Source organism: Halichoerus grypus, chromosome 14, assembly GCF_964656455.1.
Source record: "Halichoerus grypus chromosome 14, mHalGry1.hap1.1, whole genome shotgun sequence".
NCBI classification, from domain to species: domain Eukaryota; kingdom Metazoa; phylum Chordata; class Mammalia; order Carnivora; family Phocidae; genus Halichoerus; species Halichoerus grypus.
Genome location: NC_135725.1, coordinates 41,152,348 through 41,174,241, shown reverse-complemented (window position 1 = coordinate 41,174,241; position 21,894 = coordinate 41,152,348). Strand labels below are relative to the sequence as shown.

General features: G+C 36.2%; 1 protein-coding gene across 14 annotated transcripts in view; it reads left to right on the top strand.

Moving 5' to 3' along the window:
- NFIB (nuclear factor I B) overlaps positions 1-21,894 on the top strand; it is a 436,890-nt gene that overhangs the window by 333,524 nt on the left and 81,472 nt on the right. For 12 of the 14 annotated variants that reach the window (XM_078062335.1, XM_078062339.1, XM_078062337.1 and 9 more), the window contains exon 3: positions 298-351. The exons of the other annotated variants lie outside the window; for them this stretch is intronic. In XM_078062335.1, coding sequence (XP_077918461.1) covers positions 298-351 — 54 coding nt within the window. The remainder of the gene's footprint in view (positions 1-297; positions 352-21,894) is intronic. 14 annotated transcript variants of the gene reach the window in all.

Below are 21,894 nucleotides of genomic sequence, written 5' to 3'. Positions count from 1 at the left end.
ACCACCTTTAGTGGCTTTGGAGCCAGACCTTTTGTTTTTAAAAAAGGCCTTGCTCCATTCTGAGACTACGATAGATCTCTACTTTTTTCTTTTCCTTTTGACATAGAAATATGTATGGACATTCACCTAGCTTGATAAATAAAGTGTTGCTGCTGAAAGGCTTGGGAAAGTATACTTTATTTAAACACACTCAGCTTCATTGTTGCATCTTAATTTTTTTTTTAAAGTCCTTCTGAGGATTGTGAAATTTGTTCAAACCAAATTAAAAAGAAAACATTTTCTGTGATTTCTTTATAGATTCTGGACAATCAGGAAGTCCAAGCCACAATGATCCTGCCAAGAATCCTCCAGGTAAATATGTGCTCCAAGACGTTTGCAATCTAACATTGTTGGAGAACAAAGGTACCACTGTAGAGATAAACACCCCATGATTGGTCAGCTGCCTATTTTGTTCTGGCAGGCAGGTATGATCAGGACAAGATGTGATTCTGTGTAGGCCCTTCACAGTGGCAAATACTTCTGTATGGGCGTCATCTATATTTACCTAAGCACCGCCATTTTAATTTTTGTTGGTGTTGTTTGAAGTGAATGTGCATGTATTTCAATGGTGCATTGTTCAAGTGCTAAAAGTCATTGGTGCTTAAAAAGCCAAAAAACCACTTCATCATTCTTTTAAAATGCACAAGAAAAAATAAAAATTTCCATACTCCTATTATAGTTTATCAACTCTCATTACTCTAAAAGAAGGGTTGTGGTGGTGGTTGGTTATGTGTTCAGTGAAGGATTCTTTGAAAATGAGTTTTTATTCCATAAAGTTTTTATTGGATTCCAAGAATCAGGAAATAATGAAAGTAGGACTTTTCCTTCAGTATAATGTATGCCGAATACCCTCTTTATGTTCAGAAGTTGTTCCAGATCTGAAAATGGGCTTTCATAACTTGGCTGTCTTCATACTTTTGTTGCTTCTAAACCTGAATATATAGAACTTGACATTGATTTAGGAGTAGTTTGTGGTTTTTCCTCATGACATAAAACTTGTGCAAAGAAGAATTTCTAATATTTCGTTATCAGAAGAATTTTATTTGTATCTGTAACTTGGGTAAAAGTGTGCTCTAAGAATGAACCAACAAAAACAAAACAAAATGAACACAAAAATCCAAACTTACCACACATGCCCTCTACCTCCCCAAATAATCTGATCTGGTTGTTTTCATTGAAAATAAAACAAAACTTTTTAAAAGGTGATAATAAAAGTTTTCTCAGGTAGACTTAGTTTTAGGTCCTTAATTTTTTGACCTGCCTTGTCATAGGGTTTTGCTACTGTGAGGTTGAACTATCTGAAGAGCTCCAAACTGTAAGAAAGTATGTCAGACCAGTCTTGTTTTAAAATGATGTTAGAAAGATGCAGTAAGTAAATATGCAAGTAAAAATACAAGGTCAATATACTTTTTCTTTCTGAGTCTTGCCTATATTTTGTTCCTTATTTTTATCTTAGAAAAATTATACTTGTCCGGCTGTATATTAACTTACTCTGTATTGTACAAAATCTTACTGTTTGGCAAAAGTAGCAGATACTTCAAAGATTAAAAGTTTTAATTAAATATAGATTGAAAAGTGTATGCTAACTTGGTTTGTCCCGACTTTTATCAAAATCATTCAAAATTAATACAGACTGATAACAAAACATGCAAAAAACAGAACAATTTTAAATGTAATTTCCAGTTAAATCTATTACTTTATTTTTTGTGTTGGTGGGAGATTAGAATAAAAAAGATAGACTATTTCGAATGTAATAAATTTTGTCAGAAGTTTTCTCAAGTTGAGGGGCGCCTGGGTGGCTCAGTCGGTTAAGGGTCTACCTTTGGCTCAGGTCATGATCCCAGGGTCCTGGGATCGAGCCCCACGTAGGGCTCTCTGCTCAGCGGGAGTCTGCTTCTCCTTCTCCCTGCCGCTCCCCCTGCTTGTACTCTCTCTCTCTCTGTCAAATAAATATTTATTTGACAGAGAGAGAGAGAGAGACAGCAAGAGAGGAACACAAGCAGGGGGAGTGGGAGAGGGAGAAGCAGGCTTCCCGATGAGCAGGGAACCCGACACGGGGCTCGATCCCAGGACCCTGGGATCATGACCTGAGCCAAAAGCAGGCCTTAATGACTGAGCCACCCAGGTGCCCCTAAATAAAATCTTTAAAGAAAAAAGGAAATTTTCTGAAGTTGAGAAAATTTCAGTATGCCTTTAACTTTACTAAAGTAAAGAAATCTTTTTATTTGAGTGATATTTTCTCTGCGGAGCATGATAACCCAAAGTGAATCGTGTCCAAACATTTTTTAAAAGCTTCCTTACTCATTTTAGAAAGAATGGGGTGAGGGAGGGTAGTTAATAAAAAAAGAGTTGATAAGTAATGTAAGTCAGTCAGACTAAACAAAGGATATGGTCTTTGCATTTGAAATTAATAAAGCTGTTATTGTTTGAAATGCATTTCTGAACATGTACAGAAAGAATTACACTCACTTAAAAATGTTCTCTACTTAAGCTGAATGAATAATTGTTGAATAGTTTTATAATGCCGGAATTTGATTTTTCAATATTTGTCAAGAAGCTTGGTTAAATTTTTCTTTTGCTACATTCAGTGTAGCATCTCTAAATTCATCTGTTGCATATAATATGACAAACAGAAATAATCAAGGTAGAACACTTCTGATTTTTTCCCTTTTTAAATTTTCCTTGGAAATCAAACCTTTTTGAGACCGGTATCTTAAAACTGGGATGTTGTAGATCATATTATGATTAGTTGAATATTATATATACACAAATGGTACATCAATTATCAGTTTTTCAGTTAGAATATAACATAAGTAATATCAAAATTAAATGGAATAAAATTAGAATTTTCTTTGATGATGCAGAATCATGCCACCATTTTAACATACATTGCATATCATTGTATTATGGACTTAATCATAAAGATTGTTTAGGAATCCTATTTGATGGAAGTTAGAGTTTGTTCTGTAGTACCTTGAAATAAATCAAGCCGCTAGGAATGTAGAATGGCTTCTAATTTGAAATGTGAAAAATCAGAACTTACTAAGGTTTTTGTTTTGCAGTCAATTGGGATAAATTACACATATTATGAAAAGCTCTTTTCATGGGGCACCTGGGTGGTTCAATCGGTTAAGCGTGTGAGTCTTGATTTTGGCTCAGGTCGTGATCTCAGGGTATTGAGATCAAGTCCCTCGTCAGGCTCTGGGCTGAGTGTGGAGCCTGCTTAGGATCCTCTCCCTCTGCTCCTCCCCTGCTTGTGTGTGTTCTCTTTCTCACTCTCTCTCAAGAAAAAGAGAAAAGAAGAAGAAAAGAGAAGAAAAAAGCTCTTTTCTTGAATATAAGCATGTTTGGGATTTTAGAGCATAATTTATCTTTTGGAGGCTTTTTTTCATCTCTGTGTTCTGGCTTTGGCTGAAATGTGAAATCTCTGAAGTTTCAGATTCAGTATCTCAAAAAGGCACAATGCATTCATGGGAAAATTCAGTCTACTACCATAAACAATGAAACAATCAAATCACTTTGCTGCTTGTATTGTTATAACAAAGAGAAGCTAAACTTTGGGAAAAGATCACTTTGAGGGCTAACACCAGTAGTTTTCTTATCACCAGTACTTTTCCACTGGGAGATGGGCAACCCATGGACATGGCTACCATCTACTTCCCAACAGCTTGGGAAGAGATGGCAAAAAGTCCAGCCCTTTTGGAAGTAGAAGCTCTGTGAAATCTGTTCCCTGCTGTTGACCTGAAGGTGGAAACCCATTCAGTCATTTATAAGTACAGATGCGTGTGTCTGCCCACAAATCGAACACCCTCTCTGGCTTGGCTTTTCTCCAGCATCAGACATGACTGTCCGACGTGGAGGTCACATCCTTGCTGATTCCGAAGAACTTCTGCAGGGTGACCTTAAAGCTCTTCAAACTAGTACGGATGTCTCCATATAGGCCTTTAATTTTCAACTGGTGCTTTTTGATTGGGATTAGTACTTAGCAAACTGAGCATAAGCAAACAAAAGCAACACATTATTGGGAGGAGCAGTATTTGGTATTTGGTATTTTTAAAAACGTTTTTGCAGTGTTTTTGTTATTTTAAAGAGCAATGAAATAGTCTTTATTGCACCTCCTTAAACTACTTGTGATTTAATATTTTGGTTTTATTCTTTGTTACATGGTGGGGATGGGCATCATCATTGTTTCAGAGCTAAGGTGCTTTAAAATTCTGATGGTGCCCAAGGATAGGACATTGTTATTTTAGTCAATAGGCACTAGACTAGTTCATTTTTTTTTAATGATACACATTTCCTTTGTTTATGATGGAGTCAGAAGTTATACGTTTATATTTAGTTACTTTTTGAGCATTAAATTAATCCCTTCTAAGCAATAGAACTATGAATCCTCTCTCAACTATCGAAGACAACTGTTTGGACCAAACGAGAGTAAACCACTAATTTAGGGACTTAGATCCATCCTAGTTTTATTTGTGACAATTAAAAACTCGACTGTCACTTTTAGGAAATGTGTGATTGAATTGCAATTTTTTGAAATTAGCTTTGACTTGCTCTGTTGTTTTGTATCTCTACATTCCTTCAGCTATGATCTTTTAGATATCCCAATCTCAATCACTTGTCTATTGCTGCAGTGGTTAATATCCAAGAAAAACAAGGCAATCCAGAAGTTGGATTTTGCCTTTGGGTCAGTTAGAAGCTGACACCTCATTTTGGTGTTTAGGAAGTCTATAGTTATGTGGGGAGCTCTCTCTTGGCTGGAAATACAACAAAGAAATGGTGAATTTTAGGGAAGTTTTTGCAAATTCTATGATGAAAACTTATAAAGCATTCTAAGTATCATCAACCAGAGCTTTCTCAACTGGAATGACATGGACTTACTCTGCTTTTCTTTTTTGCACATTTTATAGCATGCTTGTGCTGTTTTGTGTGTTCATTTTTTGCGTATAGTCTGGCAAAACCTCTGGAGACCATTAGGATTATATATTGGGTGAATGTCAAATAAACTATCTTATATCCTCTCTGGAATAAAGATGGAACTAAATAAATAATTGAATAAATTAGACAAGGAGTATCTATTAACTATAACAGTATTCTTATCTTACATTTAAAAAGTTCTTTATTACATATATAAATATAAAGAAGTATAATATATAATATAATATGTTATATTATATATAAATATATATAAAAAATATATTCCACATATCAAAGAGATCATATGATATCTGTCTTTCTCTGTCTGACTTCTTTCACTTAGCATAATGCCCTCAAGATCCATCCATGTTTTTGCAAATGGCAAGATTTCCTCCTTTTTTATGGCTGAATAATATTCCATATATATATATATTCCATTTACATATACATACCCTATATATATTCCATTTATATTTATACACCACATTTTCCTTATCCTTTCATCCATTGATGGAGACTTAGGTTATTTTAATATCTTGGCTATTATAAATAATGCTGCAGTGAACATGGGGGTATATTTATCTTTTTGAATTAGTGTTTTCATTTTTTTAAACAAAAACCCAGAAGTTGAATTCCTGGATCATGTAGAGGTATAATTTTAGTTTTTTGAGGAATGTCCATACTCTTTTCCATAGTGGCTGCACCAGTTTACATTCCCACCAACAGTTGCAGGAGGGTTCCCTTTTCTCCACAGTCTTGCCAACACTTGTTATTTCTAGTCTTTTTGATAATAACCATTCTAACAGGTGTGAGGTAATATCTCATTGTGGTTTTGATTTGCATTTCCCTGATGATTAATAATGTAGAGCATTTTTATTCATGCACGTGTTGGCCATCTGTAGGTCTTTTTTGGAAAATGTCTATTTAGGTCCTCTGCCCATTTTTTTTTTTTTTTTAATATTTTATTTATTTATTTTGACACAGAGAGAGAGAGACAGTGAGAGAGACAGCAAGAGAGGGAACACAAGCAGGGGGAGTGGGAGAGGGAGAAGCAGGCTTCCCGCTGAGCAGGGAGCCTGATGTGGGGCTCGATTCCAGGACCCTGGGACCATGCATGATCTGAGCCAAAGGCAGACGCTTAATGACTGAGCCACCCAGGCACCCCTTTCTGCCCATTTTTTAATCAGATTTTTTTTTTTTTTTTGGTGAATGAGTTGTATGAATTCTTTATATATTTTGGATATTAGCCCCTTATCACATATATGATTTGCAAATATTTCTCCCATTCAGTAGGTTGCCTTTTTCTTCTGTTAAAGGTTTTCTTTCCTATGCAGAAACTTTTAGATTCATGTAATCCCACTTGTCTATTTTTGCTTTTATTGCTTTTGCTTTTGGTGTCAGATTGAAAAAATCATTGCCAAGACTGATGTCAGAGAGCTTCCTGCCTGTGTTTTCTTTTAGAAGTTTTTATGGTTTCAAGTCTTACATTCAAGTTTTTAATCTATCTTGAGTTAATTTTTCTGTATGGAGTAAATAGTGGTCCAGTTTTATTCTTTTGCATGTGATAGTGTAATTTTCCAAACACCATTTATTGAAAAGACTGTCCTTTCCTCATTGTGTATTCTTGGCTCCTTTGTCATAAATTAATTGACTATAAATGTATGAGTTTATATCTAGGCTCCCTATTCTGTTCCATAGATCAGTGTGTGTGATTTTATACCAATACACACTGTTTTTATTACTATAGTTTTGTAATATAGTTTGAAATCAAGGAGTGTGATGCCTCCAGCTTTATTCTTTCTCAAAATTGCTTTGGTTATTTGGAATCTTTTATGGTTCTATATAAATCTTAGGACTGTTTATTCTAGTTCTGTGAAAACTGCCATTGGAATTTTGATAGTGATTGCATTGATTTTGTAGGTTGCTTTGGGTAATATGAACATGTTAACAATATTAATTCTTCCAATCCATGAGCATGGAGTATTTTTCCATTTATTTGTGCTTCATCTATATCTTTCATTAATGTCTTTTAGTTTTCAATTACAGGTCTTTCACCTCCTTGGTTAAATATCCTTAGGTATTTTAATTTTTTTTTTTTGATGCAATTGTAAACAGGATTTTTTTTTCTTTTTTCTTTTTTAGGGGAGGAGGGGCAGCGGGAGAGGGAGAGAGAGAGCATCTTAAGCAGGCTCCATGCCCAGCATGGAGCCCAACATGGGGCTCAATCTCACAACCCTGAGATCATGACCTGAGCTGAATTCAGGAGTTATGGGCTTAACTGACTGAGCCACCCAGGTGCCTAAACAGGATGTTTTCTTAATTTCTCCCTCTGATAGTTCATTATTAATGTATAGCAATACAACAGATTTTTGATGTTGTATCCTGCAACTTTACTGAATTTGTTTGTTCTAACAGTTTTCTGATGGAGTCTTTAGGGTTTTCTATATATATAATATCAGGTCACCTACAAATAGTGACTGTTTTCTTTCTTTCTTTCTTTTTTTTTTTTTTTCAATTTGGATGCCTTTTATTTCTTTTTCTTGCCTAACTGCTGTGGCCAGGACTTCTAATACTATGTTAAATAAAAATGGTAAGAGTGGGCATCCTTATCTATTTCCTGATCTTAGAGGAAAAGCATTCAGGTTTTCACCATCAAGTATGATGCTAGCTGTGGACTTGTCATATATGGCCTTTATTATTTTGAGGTATGTTCCCTCTATGCCCATTTTTTTGAGAGTTTTTATCATAAACACATGTTGAATTTTGTCTCACGCTTTTTCTGCATCTATTAAAATGATTATATGATTTATATATAATCATCACATTGTATCACATTGGCTGATTTGCCGCTGTTGAACCATCCTTGAATCCCTGGGATAAATCCCACTTGATCATGGGGTATGATCCTTTTAATGTATTGTTGAATTTGGTTTGCTAATATTTTATTGAGGATTTTTGCATCTATGTTCACAGAGACATTGGTTTATAATTTTCTTTTCCTGTGGCATCCTATTCTGGTTTTGGTGTCAGAGTAAAGCTTGCCTTATAAAATAAGTTTGGAAGAGTTCTTTCCTTTTACTTTTTGGAACAGTTTGAGAGGGATTATGTTAATTTTTTTTTTTTTTTTTTTTTTTTTGACTGGTAGAATTCACCAGTGAAGCTGTCTGTCCTGGACTTTTGTTTGTTGGGAAGTTTTTGATGACTTACTCTATCTCCTTACTAGTAATTGGTCTGTTTAGATTTTCTATTTCATTGTGGTTCATAGTAGGTTGTATGTTCTACAAATTTATCCATTTTCTAGGTTATTCACTGTGTTAGCATATACTTTTTTATAGTAGTCTTTTATTATTTCTGTGCTATGAGTTGTATCATCTCCTTTTTCACTTCTGAATTTATCTATTTGAGCCCTTTCTTTTTCTTGGTGAGTCTAGCTAAAAGTTTGTCAATTTCATCTTTTCAAAAAACCAGCTCTTAATTTCATTTATTATTTCTATTGTCTTTCTAGTCTCTGTTTCATTTATTTCTGCTCTCATCTTTGTTATTTCTTTCCTTCTGCTGACTTGGGGCTTTGTTCTTTTTCTCATTCCTTGAAGTGTAAAGATACACTTCAGCCAGTTCATTTGAGACATTTCTTGTTTCTTGAGGTAGACATTTATTGCTAAGAATTTCCCTTATAGAACTGCCTTTGCTGCATCCCATACATTTTGGTATGTTTCATTTTCATTTTCATTTGCCTTAAGGTATTTTTTGATTTCTCTTTTCATTTATTCTTTGACCCATAACAGTATATGTTTAGTATGGTAATATGCTGATCTTGCATTTAAGAAATTCTTCAAATCATAAAAATTTTGCCGTCAGTCTCTCCCCAACTCTATTTTATAGGTACTGAGAGTAAAGCCAACAGAGGGTGGTCATGATACTAATGAAAACCAACCAAATAATTATTGATAAAATTAGTTTAGCATCTGTAGCTGGAGTTATCATTGGTTGGAATCAGTAGGGCCCAGATTTGCTTGATTTCTCACTGTTTTGTTTTTTTTTAACTTAGAATTTGGGACAAACTTTACTCTCTAATAGTTATAGAAGTTATACAACATTTTTCTTTATTTGCATGTGAAGGCACACACATTTTCATAGGCCCCGAAGGAGCTCATAGAGCATGCTTTATTTTAGAATATGATGTTTAAAGTCAAGGAAAAGAAAATTTACTCTGATTTTTAAAAATCATAGCTCATTTATTCCTCCGTTAATAAGTTCATACCCATTCATTCTCACATCCTCATTTATTGGAGCCACAAGAATAAAAAAAATTTTATAGAGGAAAATGCACTATTTCATGATACTTAGAAGTAATTTTAAACTTTGGCATTAGACAATATGTAACTGACTATAAACAGGGTTTCTATTCATGGAAGTATAAATAGAAAGACACTAAAAGGATTGGTTAACTGTGGTAAGGCTTGACATCGTAGGTAAACCTTTTATGTAATTTTAGAATGAGGTCTGTGCAAGTCAGTGCAAAAATAAAAGGATTTTTTTCTAACAGATTTTGTTTCAGAAACAGTTTTCTTTTTTTTATCCTTTAATTTTTTTTCAAGACATCACATTCAGTAAAGTTCTTAAATGTTCAAATTTAGGATAGAATTCAGAGTAAAGGAGTAGAAGATTAAGAATGTGTTTTCTTGGCAAATTACTCTTAAAAAGTGAGAAAGACTCATAGCCCTCAGCTCCTTATTTTTATAGGCTGCATATGGGTGCTTGTATACAACCCATTCCTCAAAAATTGATCTACATAGTAGTTAGCAACATGCCCAGCCTCTGTAATTTTTCTAGCCTGATCACTTGTAATATTAATTTTTTGGGGAAAAAAAGACAATTTAGGAACGTCTTATAAGGTCATGAAAGAGATTTTTCCATATCTTCCCAGTCACCTACCCTGTTAGGCAATAAATAATATTGAGTGCCCACTAGTTGCTGAACTCAGAATTAAATATTACATTCCAGGAGACAGGGTGTAGGTTGAGTCAGCTCTAAATGAGTTGAGACAGCCATTTGCCTTGGGGGAGTTGGAAATATACATCATTCTACATCAAGAACAATAAACATCCCAGAAATAGCTGTCTGTAGGTGGATTATTTAGTTATGGACATTTAATGAGCATCTATTGTGTGCATGGCACTAGGCTAGATGTACAGAAGGTAAAATAGTGAATGGTTTTACAGTGGTTTTACATTACAAAGGAAGCTTGCTTTCCGCAAACTTTTCTGTTCATGAATACGTACGCTATTTTATATAGGTGGTGAAGACTAATGTTACTCAGGGCGACAACTCAAGTGTCATGGGAGTTCAAAGTTGTGAAATACTGTTTCCAGCCATTGTAGGGAGCATGGTGGAGTGGAAGGAACATGAACTTTGGAATTAATTTTTCCCCTAAATCAAGGTTCCATGTTTTATAGTAATCATGAGGCCCTTGAAGAGCATGAGCAAATCAGCCAATTTCTCTGGAACTCAGCACAATTTTATCCACACCAGTTGTAAGCATCAGATTGGGGGCGGGGGGGGGGGGGCGCAATATTTGGCAAGAAGCAGGTACTTGATGAAAGTGAGGGCTTTTTTTCATCTTACTTTCTCTTTTAGCCGGGTTGATCAAGGCTTCCTACAGGAAGTGTCATTTTGCTGTGGATCCAAATAGAAATTCGTTGATTTTTTTTTTTTTTTTTTTTTTCACATTGCACTCCTCTAAAAGTTTAAGATGACAGAGACAAAGTTACAGGTCAGGATAAGATCCGAGGCAAAGAAAGAGATATTTTCAAGTCTTATGGTGGGATAGCACGATAGTTTTTAGGTAGTCAGTTTTGTTCTAAGGCTTTTGACATCCAAGGAAATGTGGTATGAAATTTTGTTACATAGTTTATAAGAGTGACATGAGAAAAAGTACAAATGTATCATTAGAGATTCCTTTTCCCTTAGCAACATTTTGTATCTTAGTCCCTGGTATTCGTATCCAATAAATATTTTCCCCATTTGTCTTTTTATAGTGGTCTACTTTCTGAAGCCACCAACTTCTCTGTCTCCATTGAAAATTTTCTGTGTGCTTTATTCTTCCTGGCTCTCTGCAGCTGTCTCCTTTATTCTATTAACTAATTCCTGGCAACTTATTTCTTACTTTAAAAGTGCATCTTTTTTGCCCCTCATTCAGACACCTCATTCAACTAATAGTCCCAGTTCTCTCTTCTTTCTCATGAAAAAGACTCTAAACTTCCTCCTTAACTTCTCCTGCAACCTGGCTTCTGTCTCCACTTGAAATGATTTTCATTAAATTCATGACTTTTTATGATCTGAGTCCAGTGGTTCTTTTCCATTCTATTTCTGCTTCCATGTTCTTAAGCATTTATTTGATTCAATTGACCATGTTGTACTTAAAACATTCCCTTGCTTTTTTTTAAGTTTTATTTTACTGTGATAAGAATACTTAACGTGAGATTTGCCCTCTTAAGAAATTTTTAAGTAAATATAATTACAGGGTTGAGCAACAGATCTCTCGAGCTTATTCATCTTGCTGGAACTTTATCCCTTTTGATTAGCAACTCCCCATTTCCCCTTCACCCCAGCCCCTTTAGATACCTCACATAGGTGGAATCATGAGACAGTTGTCTCTCTGTGACTGGTTTGTTTCACATAGCATAGTATCTTCAAGGTTCGTTCATTTGTTGCATATAGCACAATTTCTTTTTAAAAGCTGAATAATATTCCATTGTATGCACATAACATGCTTTCTTTATGCATTCATTTATCAGTGGACATCTAGGCTGTTTCCACCCCTTGGCTATTGAAAATAGTGCTATGATGAATATGAGAGTGCAGATATGTCTTCAAGATCCTGGTTTCAGTTCTTTTGGATAGATACTTAAGAGTAGGATTGCTAGATCATACGGTAGTTTTATTTTTAATTTTTTGAGGAACCTCCATACTGTTTTCTGTAGTGGCTGCACCATTTTGCATTCCCACCACAGGTGTGCAAGGATTCAGATTTGTCCACATTTTCCACAACATTTGCTGTCTTTTGTTTACTTGATATAATAGCCATCCCGATAGCTGTGAAGTGATAATCTCATTGTGATTTGTATTTGCATTTCCTGAGCTCTTTTTCTTTTCTTTCTTTTTTTTTTTTTTTTAAGATTTATCTATTTATTTTAGAGAGAGAGTGCTCGAGTGAGTGCACATGTGTGAGCGGGGCGGGGGGGGGAAGGGCAGAGGGAGATAGAGAATCCTCAAGCAGACTCTCCGCTGAGCGTGGAGCCCTGCGCGGGGCTCGATCCTATGACCCTGAGATCCTGACCTAAGCCAAAATCAAGAGTCTGATGCTTGACCGAGCCACCTAGGTGCTCCCTGAGCCTTTTTTCATATGCCAGTTGGCCATCTGTACATCTTCTTTGCAAAAAAAGTCTATTCAAAGCCTTAGCCATTGGTAAATCAGGTGAGTAGTTGGCTTTGTTTTGTTTTGCTGCCAAGCGGTAAGAGTTTCTTTTATATTTTGGAGATGAACCCCTTCTCTGATATATGCTTTGCAGCTGTTTTCTCCCATATTCCATAGGTCACAGTTTCACCCTCTTGCTTGTTTCCTTTGCTGGGCAGAAGCTTTTAATTTAATACCGTTTCACTTGTTTTTTTTTTGCTTTTGTTGTCTGTGCTTTTGAAACAGGGACTTTTCCTCGTAATCCAGGAACCATTATGTTTTCTGTCAGTTGCTTCTTCCCTTTACTTCACCAGATTTTTATCTTTAGTTCTGTGTGTGTTTTCAGTCCCCCTGTGACTTTAAGTTCATTCACCTTTTGTTATTCTTAGATATGCGCCTTTGGAACAGATCTCTCTCCTCAGGTTTCATGTGCCCAACTACTTTCTGGACAGGGTTCCCTTTATGCCCCATGGGTAGCTCAAATTCAACATTTCCAAAATTTGATTCATTTTCTTTTCTCCCAGACTTGAGATTTTCTCCGTGTGAGATATCTTGGTTAGAGTAGCCCCGGAGTCCTTCCTCGGGGACTCTGTTCCTCACCCTCCACATACTCCAAAGTCTCTTGAATCCACCATCCCCGCCCACTCCCTGTTACACTTATTTGAGCTCCAGACTTTATTTTTTGTCTGTAATTGTGCAAAAACCCTATACTTGCCTCCATTCTGTCCTTGTTCTTTCTCTAATCTTATGTATAAATACTTTTTATAAAACACAAATCTGACTTTTTGAAAAACTCCCTGTATCTTGCTGCTTATGACCCATCTTCTGTGTCATGGCTTTCAGTGCTATTCAGTATCAGATACCAAGTTCCATTCCTTTCCCTTTCTTTCTTGCAATATGCTCTTTCTTCTGCCAGGACTGCTGTATCCATCCAACAAAGTCTTGTTTATCCTGTACGTCCAAACTCCAAACTCTTCCATGCATCTTATCAGATTCTCTCAGGTGGGGTTCGACACTTCTGTTTCTATTATGATTGCTGCTTTATGTTATGCTTATATTTGCTTATACATCTCCCCCTTCCCAAGTGGACAGTTAGATTTTTTTTTTTTAATTCATTTTATTTATTCATGAGAGACAGAGAGAGAGAGAGAGGCAGAGGGAGAAGTAGGCTCCCAAGGAGCAGGGAGCCCGATGCGGGACTCGATCCCAGGACCCTGGGATCATGACCTGAGCCGAAGGCAGACGCTTAACCATCTGAGCCACCCAGGCACCCATGACAGTTAGATTTTCTAAATGAATAATTGACTACTATAATCCAATATCTTTTTTTTTTTTTTTTTTTTTTTGCTTAACACACTCAAGAAAGCATAGGATATCAGTGCTTATAACACTGTTAATTCAACTTCTTCATTTGACTTATGAAAACAGGGCAAAGAGGGCAAGTGATTTGCGCACAGGTCCAATTAGTTATTGGCACATGGAGGCTAAAGCTCACTTTTTTTCATGGATCTAAACCTTAAGACAGTAGTAATCCCACTATGTCATTAGTACTTTTTTCCTTGCCTCTCCTCCCCTGCACCTGATAAATAACACAATTGACTGGTAGAATGCCTAGTGAAAAAATGAAGTTTGGCCTCGTCTATGGTTGGCCTAAGTGTTTATGAGCGTGAACTGCACGCAGAGAAAGAAATGAGAAATCTTTGTGTTGAGGTCCCCTAGCAGACTGAGTCTGGGTCTCCTGGCACTCACAGTGACTGCCACGCGTGAGTCCCTGGGGGCAGTTGTAACAGCCGTAGCTGCTAGGACAAGGGGCAGTGGGCAGAGGGTGAGCAGATGATGGAGGTGAATCTTGAGTGACCCTTGCCTCAGTGGGAATGAGCCTGGGGAGAGATGTTAGCTGAGAGTTTCTGAGGCTGTGGGGTCAGGGCACTGATGCAGGAGGGGGGATGCTCTCTGCCAAGTTACTGCAGTTGCTAGAGCTCTGTAGCCCCCATCTTGTCTTCTGCTCCATCTTTTCTTGAGTTCCCATGCTTTGCATTTGTACAGGTCAGGGGCCCGCTTGGTACATAGTCGCAAGTGTAATTTAAACACAGCAAATGCTCTTCTTTCACAAAGCTCTGAGAGAAAGGATAGTAAGCTGTGAGAGACACCATAGCTAGCCAGACTTTTGTTTTTCCTAGCTTTCTAACTGTCTTGCAGGATCTTGTGGTATCTGAAGTGATATAAAGTAACTCAGAGTGCAAGCGAAATTTCAATATATTGATGTGGGCACTGACTTCATTGTGCACCTAGTTCCAGAGAAGTTTTCGGAGGCTTTGCACCTGAATGGGTTGCAAATTGTTAAATTTTAAAAGATGTTGGTGTAACATATTTTTCTTTCCTCGTTAAATATCTGGATTCCCTACAGGGAGGGTGCGGATCCCCTTGTGAAAAAGGTGTCTGTCTTGACTACCCTGGGGTTAGGCTGTGAACGCATCCACTGCCCAAGGCTCATGACTCAAGTATCTCAGGTTCTTTTTACAACGACTCCCTGCATCTAAAGTTTCCTCTCCATTTAAATTCTTGTCCCTCTCCATATTTACAAGGCCTGCTTTTGCAGCATAGGCTACAATTTAATAATGCAAAGCATTTTCCTCCTCACAGCTGGAAAGCTGGGATTGTTCTGTATCAGAGATAGAGTGGACTTGCTCCAGGCCAGTTAAAATCATTGAACTTGGCAGAAGCTAAGCTTGCTGGACATATTGTCCCATACAGAGGCACCCAGGGGATCTCCACTTGTCTATTAGAGCATCATGCTTGGAAAGAGGGATCAATTCTATGGTAATATATTGCAAGCAGAATAAAATACTAAGCAGAGAGGAAGATGTATAGCTACCCAAGTTGTTATCTGTTTCTACCTTATAGAAGAAGAATGTAATTTCAAGTTAGTAGGCAAAAATCCTACTGAAGTTTCATTTCTTTCTTTTTCTGTAACTATAAAAGAGTGTTGTTGGCTTTTGTATAATGCCATGGAAGATAGAAGAATTTAAGGAAAAAAATCAGGTTTTGGTTTTCAGTGTTGTTATATATCTTTTGGGGTCTTTTGACTTGTTTGCTGGTCTTCAGGGACCACGCACTCTTTTATTTTACATAGTAGAAGTAAGAACATACTCCTCTTTCCACTGAAGTATTTCTGATTCTTGAACCCAACAGAGATACTCCTTTTTCCCCCATCCCCATTCCATACATTCAGCATATTCATGTCCCTAGGGCATTCAGGAGGAAGAACACAGAAAAACCACTTGACTTGCAGATTTGATCTTATCATCATTAAAATATCACATGCACTTGTTAATGAAACAAACAGGGACACGATAGAGTTTCTTTTTTTCATAAATTGTATGGTTTTATTTATTTGAAATGTCTGGACTAGGCAAATCCATAAAGACAAAGTACATTAGTGGTTGCAAGGAGCTTGGAGTTGTGGGAAATGGGTATGTGACCGCTAATGGGTATGGGATTTTTTGGTAAGGTGATGAAAATGTTCTGGAATTAGGTAGTGGTGATGGTTGTACAACTCTCTGAATATACCAAAAACTACTGAATTGTACACTTTAAAATTGTATGTGAATTATATCTCAATAAAGCTGTAGTTTTTTGTTCGCTTGTTTAAAAAGTTTATGAGCCATTGGCAGAAAAGGGTTTGGAACTCAAGGCTAGGAAAGATATTTGGGGGTTCTTAACCCAGGAAGCAGAAACCTCAGAGGATCAAAGAAGAGGCTCCAGGGAGCCCTGCCACAAGTCGGTCACATGGCAAGCAGTATAGGGATTATACACGTGCATTTCTCTGGGCTGCATTATATCTCAGTGAGCTCCCTTACTCTGGTAAAGTATGGATGACAAGTAACATGTTGTATTATAAGATAATGGCTCCACTGTTTATTTTGTGGCACGTTTTTTTAATGTAGTAGATTTTTAGTTTCAAAATTTGGTATTTTGGATTGCAGTCATTTTCTGAATTGAACTACTTTCTATGCAGAATGATACTTTCTAAGTAAGTAAGCAAGGAATAGAAGATGGTCATCTTCATCAGGACAAATAAAGCATTCTGCTGTTTTATACTTAGTATGTCCTCATTGATATCCAGAAAGAGCCCACATAAATTACATTACTTTGCATAGTGTTGGCAGGTGAAGAATGGATTATCTAAAAGTTTTTGAGAGAACATGTAGATGAGGAAGGGGGATGAGAAAAGGCCACTGATGGGGTTACTCTTACAGCAGATGAGGAAGGCAAAATATTTTAAAAAGAATAGTTGGTGCTGAATTTTATGCATCATGATTTTCTTAAATATATTTACACTCTGTCCTTTTAATTAGAGTACCTAGATTATTATAGTAATTTTCCTAATCTCCATAGCTCATATTTTTGCCTCGGGTCTTAATCCCTGTGAATATCCATTGTAGGCCCATGGTGATTTCCATAATGTGCAAATCTGATTATTATACTCCCCTCCGTATATGTTTCAAAAACTTCCACTCTAGGCTAAGCCTCATCTTTAGCATGGCATCTAATCCAGCCCTTCCTGTTACGGTCCCGACTGTTCCTTTCACTGCACACATGGACCTTGCGTTTAGCTTTAGCCTTAGCCATGTTTGTGTCTCTGTCCCTGTCCTAGAATGGCTGTACTTCCTTGACACCTCATCAGTGAGATGTCTCCAGCCCTCCCTTTAGTACAGTTTACAGTAATAGCACTTAACTGCATTTTTAACACTTTTTACTTGTCTGTTTCCCTTAGCGGATTCTGGACACCTTCAGGTGAGGATTGTAGTCTTCCGTTTGTACATTTAACATCTAAGGCAAATACCTGGCCAGAGACAATATTCAGCAATGTTTAGAATCTATGAGATGGAGGCTTAGACCAGTAGTACGCTAAATAAATTGGAACCTGTTTGTGCAGTAATGAGACCATGTCCATCCCTACAGTTTGCCCTAAGCCAGGAAAAGCCTGGTGTTTCATAGAGACAGTCACAGTGGGCCTCTTCTGCCTTGTGGACACACCACACCTCAGACGTGATTATCTGGGGACATTACGAACTCCTAACTTTGTGTGGCATGGTCTGAAGAATTTCGTAGGGATGTATCAGACTGAGAATTGTAGTACTCCAATATAATTACTGATACAGAACACCAGTCTCAGATGAATCAAATGTTTCTCCTCACCATCTGATGAATTGTAAAGAAGGCCTTCTTGCTTTTTTTATGCTTTTGCTTAGTGAGTATACTTTAATGGTGTTAGAGTGTACGTGATCATGAATGAGGGAACAGGTAAGATCTTTCTAGAAGTTGCAAAAAATACGTGACTGATTAAATGGAATGTTTCAGACTCATTTGTAATTTGTGTGTGTGTGATATGGAAATATTGTTACTTTGAAAATGTGGAGACTACTGTATATAGATCACTAGCTCAAGAAGGTCATTTTTTCTTTATTGATGTGTAATTGATATACAATATATTGTATAACTATCTATAGTGTATATATCTACACACACACACACACACACACACACAAAGGGAAGAAAAAGGAAAGAATATATATCATATATATATAAATATATATATGTCACCACAATCAAGATGATGAGCATTTCCATCAATCTCAGAAGTTTCCTCTGACCACTTTATAATCCATTCCTTTCTCTACCCCCATCCTCAGATGACCTCTGATCTGCTTTATATCACTCTAGATGAGTTTACATTTCTATAATTTTATATAAATGTCTCTTGTATAGATGTATCCTTTTTTGTCTGGCTTCTTTAATCTAGAATAAAAAATTTGATTTATCCATGTGATTACATTTGTCAATAATTTATTAGTTTTTATTGCTGAGTAGTATTCCATTATGTGGATATACCACATGTAGTGTGAGGTAAGGGTTGATATCCTTTTTAAAGGTTGATATCCTTTTTAAAAAAAAATATGGATATCCAGTTAATCCAGTACCATTTAAGAGACATTTTTTCCCCCCTCCATTGAGTTGCATAGCTACTTATCAAATAGCAACAATGATACATTTATGTGTCTATTTCTGGTCTATCCCATTGAGATATATGTCTTCTCTTTTGTCAGCATCAAAGTATTTTCTTGATTTGTGTAACTTTATGGTAAGTATTTATAATAAGTTCTTAAAAGCTATTTTTTAGGTCCTTTGTATTTTCATATAAATAGGACCAGCCTGACAAATTCTACAAAAATAAATAAATCAATAGATCAATAAATAAAACAAAAAACCCTGCTAGAACTTTGATTGAGAGTAGTGAGATTTAAAATTAGGTCTTTTTAGGCATACAGCAAAATAATTATCATTAGCTATCTAATATAAAGTACACATTGCTTGCTTAACTTCTGATCCAGTTTCTCCCAGTTCTTCACTAAAATTTCTGTAAGGATATGTAAAACTGTAACTTCTCCTAAAGCACACTAAAACTGAGACTGAAGGATAACCTTTAGCTAGAATCTTAAGAGGCTTATCTCATAATTGTGTGGACTAAATTTAAAAATGGTCATTTTTCTATCTTAATACTCACAAAAGATAGCAGTGTTAGTTCTTTGAGAAATTGTGGACATTTAAATTTGGTTCTCTCCCACTATCATTCCCCTAGATTCAGAGATTTTTCTACATTAATTTAAAAGGCTGTAAACCCAGAGAACAACAGGGTTAGGAAATGTGGGATGAAGAGGAAGTAAAGAGAAAGAGTGTGGGAAGACATCTAGCAATCTGCTTCTACTTCCTAATGTAAATCCTTAAAAAAATTTTCCACTCTGCGCCAGTCTAACTCCTTCACACCATAGAGAAGACCCTCTGAAACTTGGTCCCATCTGTCCTTCCAGAGCCACGCCATTATAGAAATTGAGGGTTTTCATGTACTTACCTGGCAGGATCTTCCATAGCTAGGTGGTAGGCTGAGAAGAGGCTTATGAGATGAAGTACCAGTAATCAATGGGAATTGGTTAGGAGCTGCACTTACCAACTTTGACTCACATGATTATTGGTACTGTGATATTGCCGTTACCCACAAGCATTTATGGAACCTGAAGCACTTTATATGCGCTTTCTTATTTAATCTTCATCTCAAATCTTCGAGTTCAGTATTATTATTATTATTCCCATTTTACAAATGGGAGTGGTGGGGTTGGGTAGAGAGTTTAAGTATTTATTCAAAGTCGTTAATAAAAAAGGAGCAAATCTGGAAATGAACTGAGGTAGAATTTAAAGTGCTTAGCATAGGGTGCCTGGGTGGCTCAGTCAGTTAAGCATCTGCCTTCGGCTCAGGTCCTGATCCCAGGGTCCTGGGATTGAGCCCCGCATTGGGCTGCCTGCTCGGCAGAGAGCCTGCTTCTCTCTCTCCCTCTGCCTGCCGCTCCCCCGCTTGTGCTCTCTCTGTCAAATAAATAAAGTCTTTAAAAATAAATAAATAAATAAAAAGCTTAGCATAGAACCTTGTTTATAACATAATTAACACTCAATAAATGATAGCCACTATAATATTATTATCATAATCATTACTGTTATTATTTATTTATATTAAAGTTAGGTAATTTACTTAAAGTTTATAGCTAGTAAGTGATAAGACGGGAATTCAGATCCAATTATGTAAATTCTAGAGCCCTCAATCTCAGCCTATATTGAAACCTTTACTTACTGTAGCCAAGGGAAAGCCATCTATTTTTCTGAGGACAAACCCAAAATCTCTGTAGACTACCCTCTAAGTAAAAGAAAATCACAAGAGTATGCCCTTGGTAAGAAAATAGTGAAGAACATGGGGAAAGGTACATCGTCAAGAAGAACATATCTTTGAAAATGAAGCACCGAAGAAAATTTCAGAGAAAACAATCTGTTTAGTTAGAAGAAAGGACTTACATGGAAAAATGAACAGATAAAAGAATAGCTTCGAGGAGAGTGCCATATGAGATAAGCAGAAATAACAAGAAAACTAAAGTTGCTCTCATGTAAAGTCTGAATTTGAAGGAATAAGAAACAGAACTGATATTGTGGAAATAATCCCTGTTATAGAGGACAAACTTGAGATATTTGCTCCAAAAGCAGAAGAGAAGAACAGAGAGGTTAAAATGATCAGAAAAAGGTTTATGATGGGAGAATAGAAAATTGAGTATTAATTTAGGTGTTTTTGGTGAGAAATCAGAGCAGTTAGGAGAGCAATAGAATCAAAGACAAATTAAGAAAACTTTAATGAGCTAAAAATGATCTAAATATTTAGATCAAAAGGGCTAACTATATCTAGCCAACAGTAATAGTATCTAAATATATCCTTTGGAAGTTTTTGTATTTTGTGTATGAAAAAGAGAATCTTGTAATCATCCTGGAGGAAAAACAAAGTTACCTGTACTTTTTTTTTTCTTTTGGTCAACATTAAATAACAGAAGACTGGGGGGATTAGAATTATGATGAATTACTTAGAATTATGATGAAACTTCTTTTATGTTTAAGGAGTTTTCTCTGTAGTCAAAGGCAATAGAAATATATTCTTTATTATTTGTAGTCTCAAAAAATAGAATCTTTTATTTTCTTTGTAAAAATTTTACTTGAAAACCTATACCAGTTAACAAAGTGATACACTAAAATAAAATATTTTAGGAAAAAGAAAGTTTTCAGGGCGCCTGGGTGGCTCAGTCATTAAGCGTCTGCCTTTGGCTCGGGTCATGATCCGAGGGTCCTGGGATCGAGCCCTGCATCAGGCTCCCTGCTCTGTGGGAAGCCTGCTTCTCCCTCTCCCACTCCCCCTGCTTGTGTTCCCTTTCTCGCTGTCTCTCTCTCTCTGTCAAATAAATAAATAAAATCTTGAAAAAAAAAAAAGGAAAAAGAAAGTTCTCAGATCTATACCTATAGATACTAATATAGCTATAGATATAGACTAATAATGAGAATATTAAACAGAATTACACCTGAGTTACTATTATGAATAAGATTACAGACATAAATGCCAGTGTAGAAATGTAATTCTTGAATATATATAAACAAGAATTTAGTACTAATGTAAAAAAGTAATTCTTTGAATATATATATAAAGAAGAATTAATAACAATTATGAGTCCCAATTTATGATTTTTTTAATTGTCATAAAATACAATTTACCCTCTTAATCATTTATAAATGTGCAGTTCAGTAGTGTTAAGTTTATCTACATTGTTGCACAATCAATTACCAGAACTTTCTCATCTTGCAAAACTGAAACTCTGTACCCAGTGAATAACAACTCACCATTCCCCCTTCTCCCATCCCTTGGCATCCACCATTCTACTTTGTTTCTAAGAGTTTGACTACTTTAGATACCTAATCTAAGTGAAATCATACAGTATTTGTCTTTGCGACTATTTACAGAGCACATTTTTTTTAAAGGTTTTATTTATTTATTTGACAGAGAGAGTGAGAGAGCACAAGCAGGGGGAACAGTAGAGGGAGAGGGAGAAACAGGTTCCCCA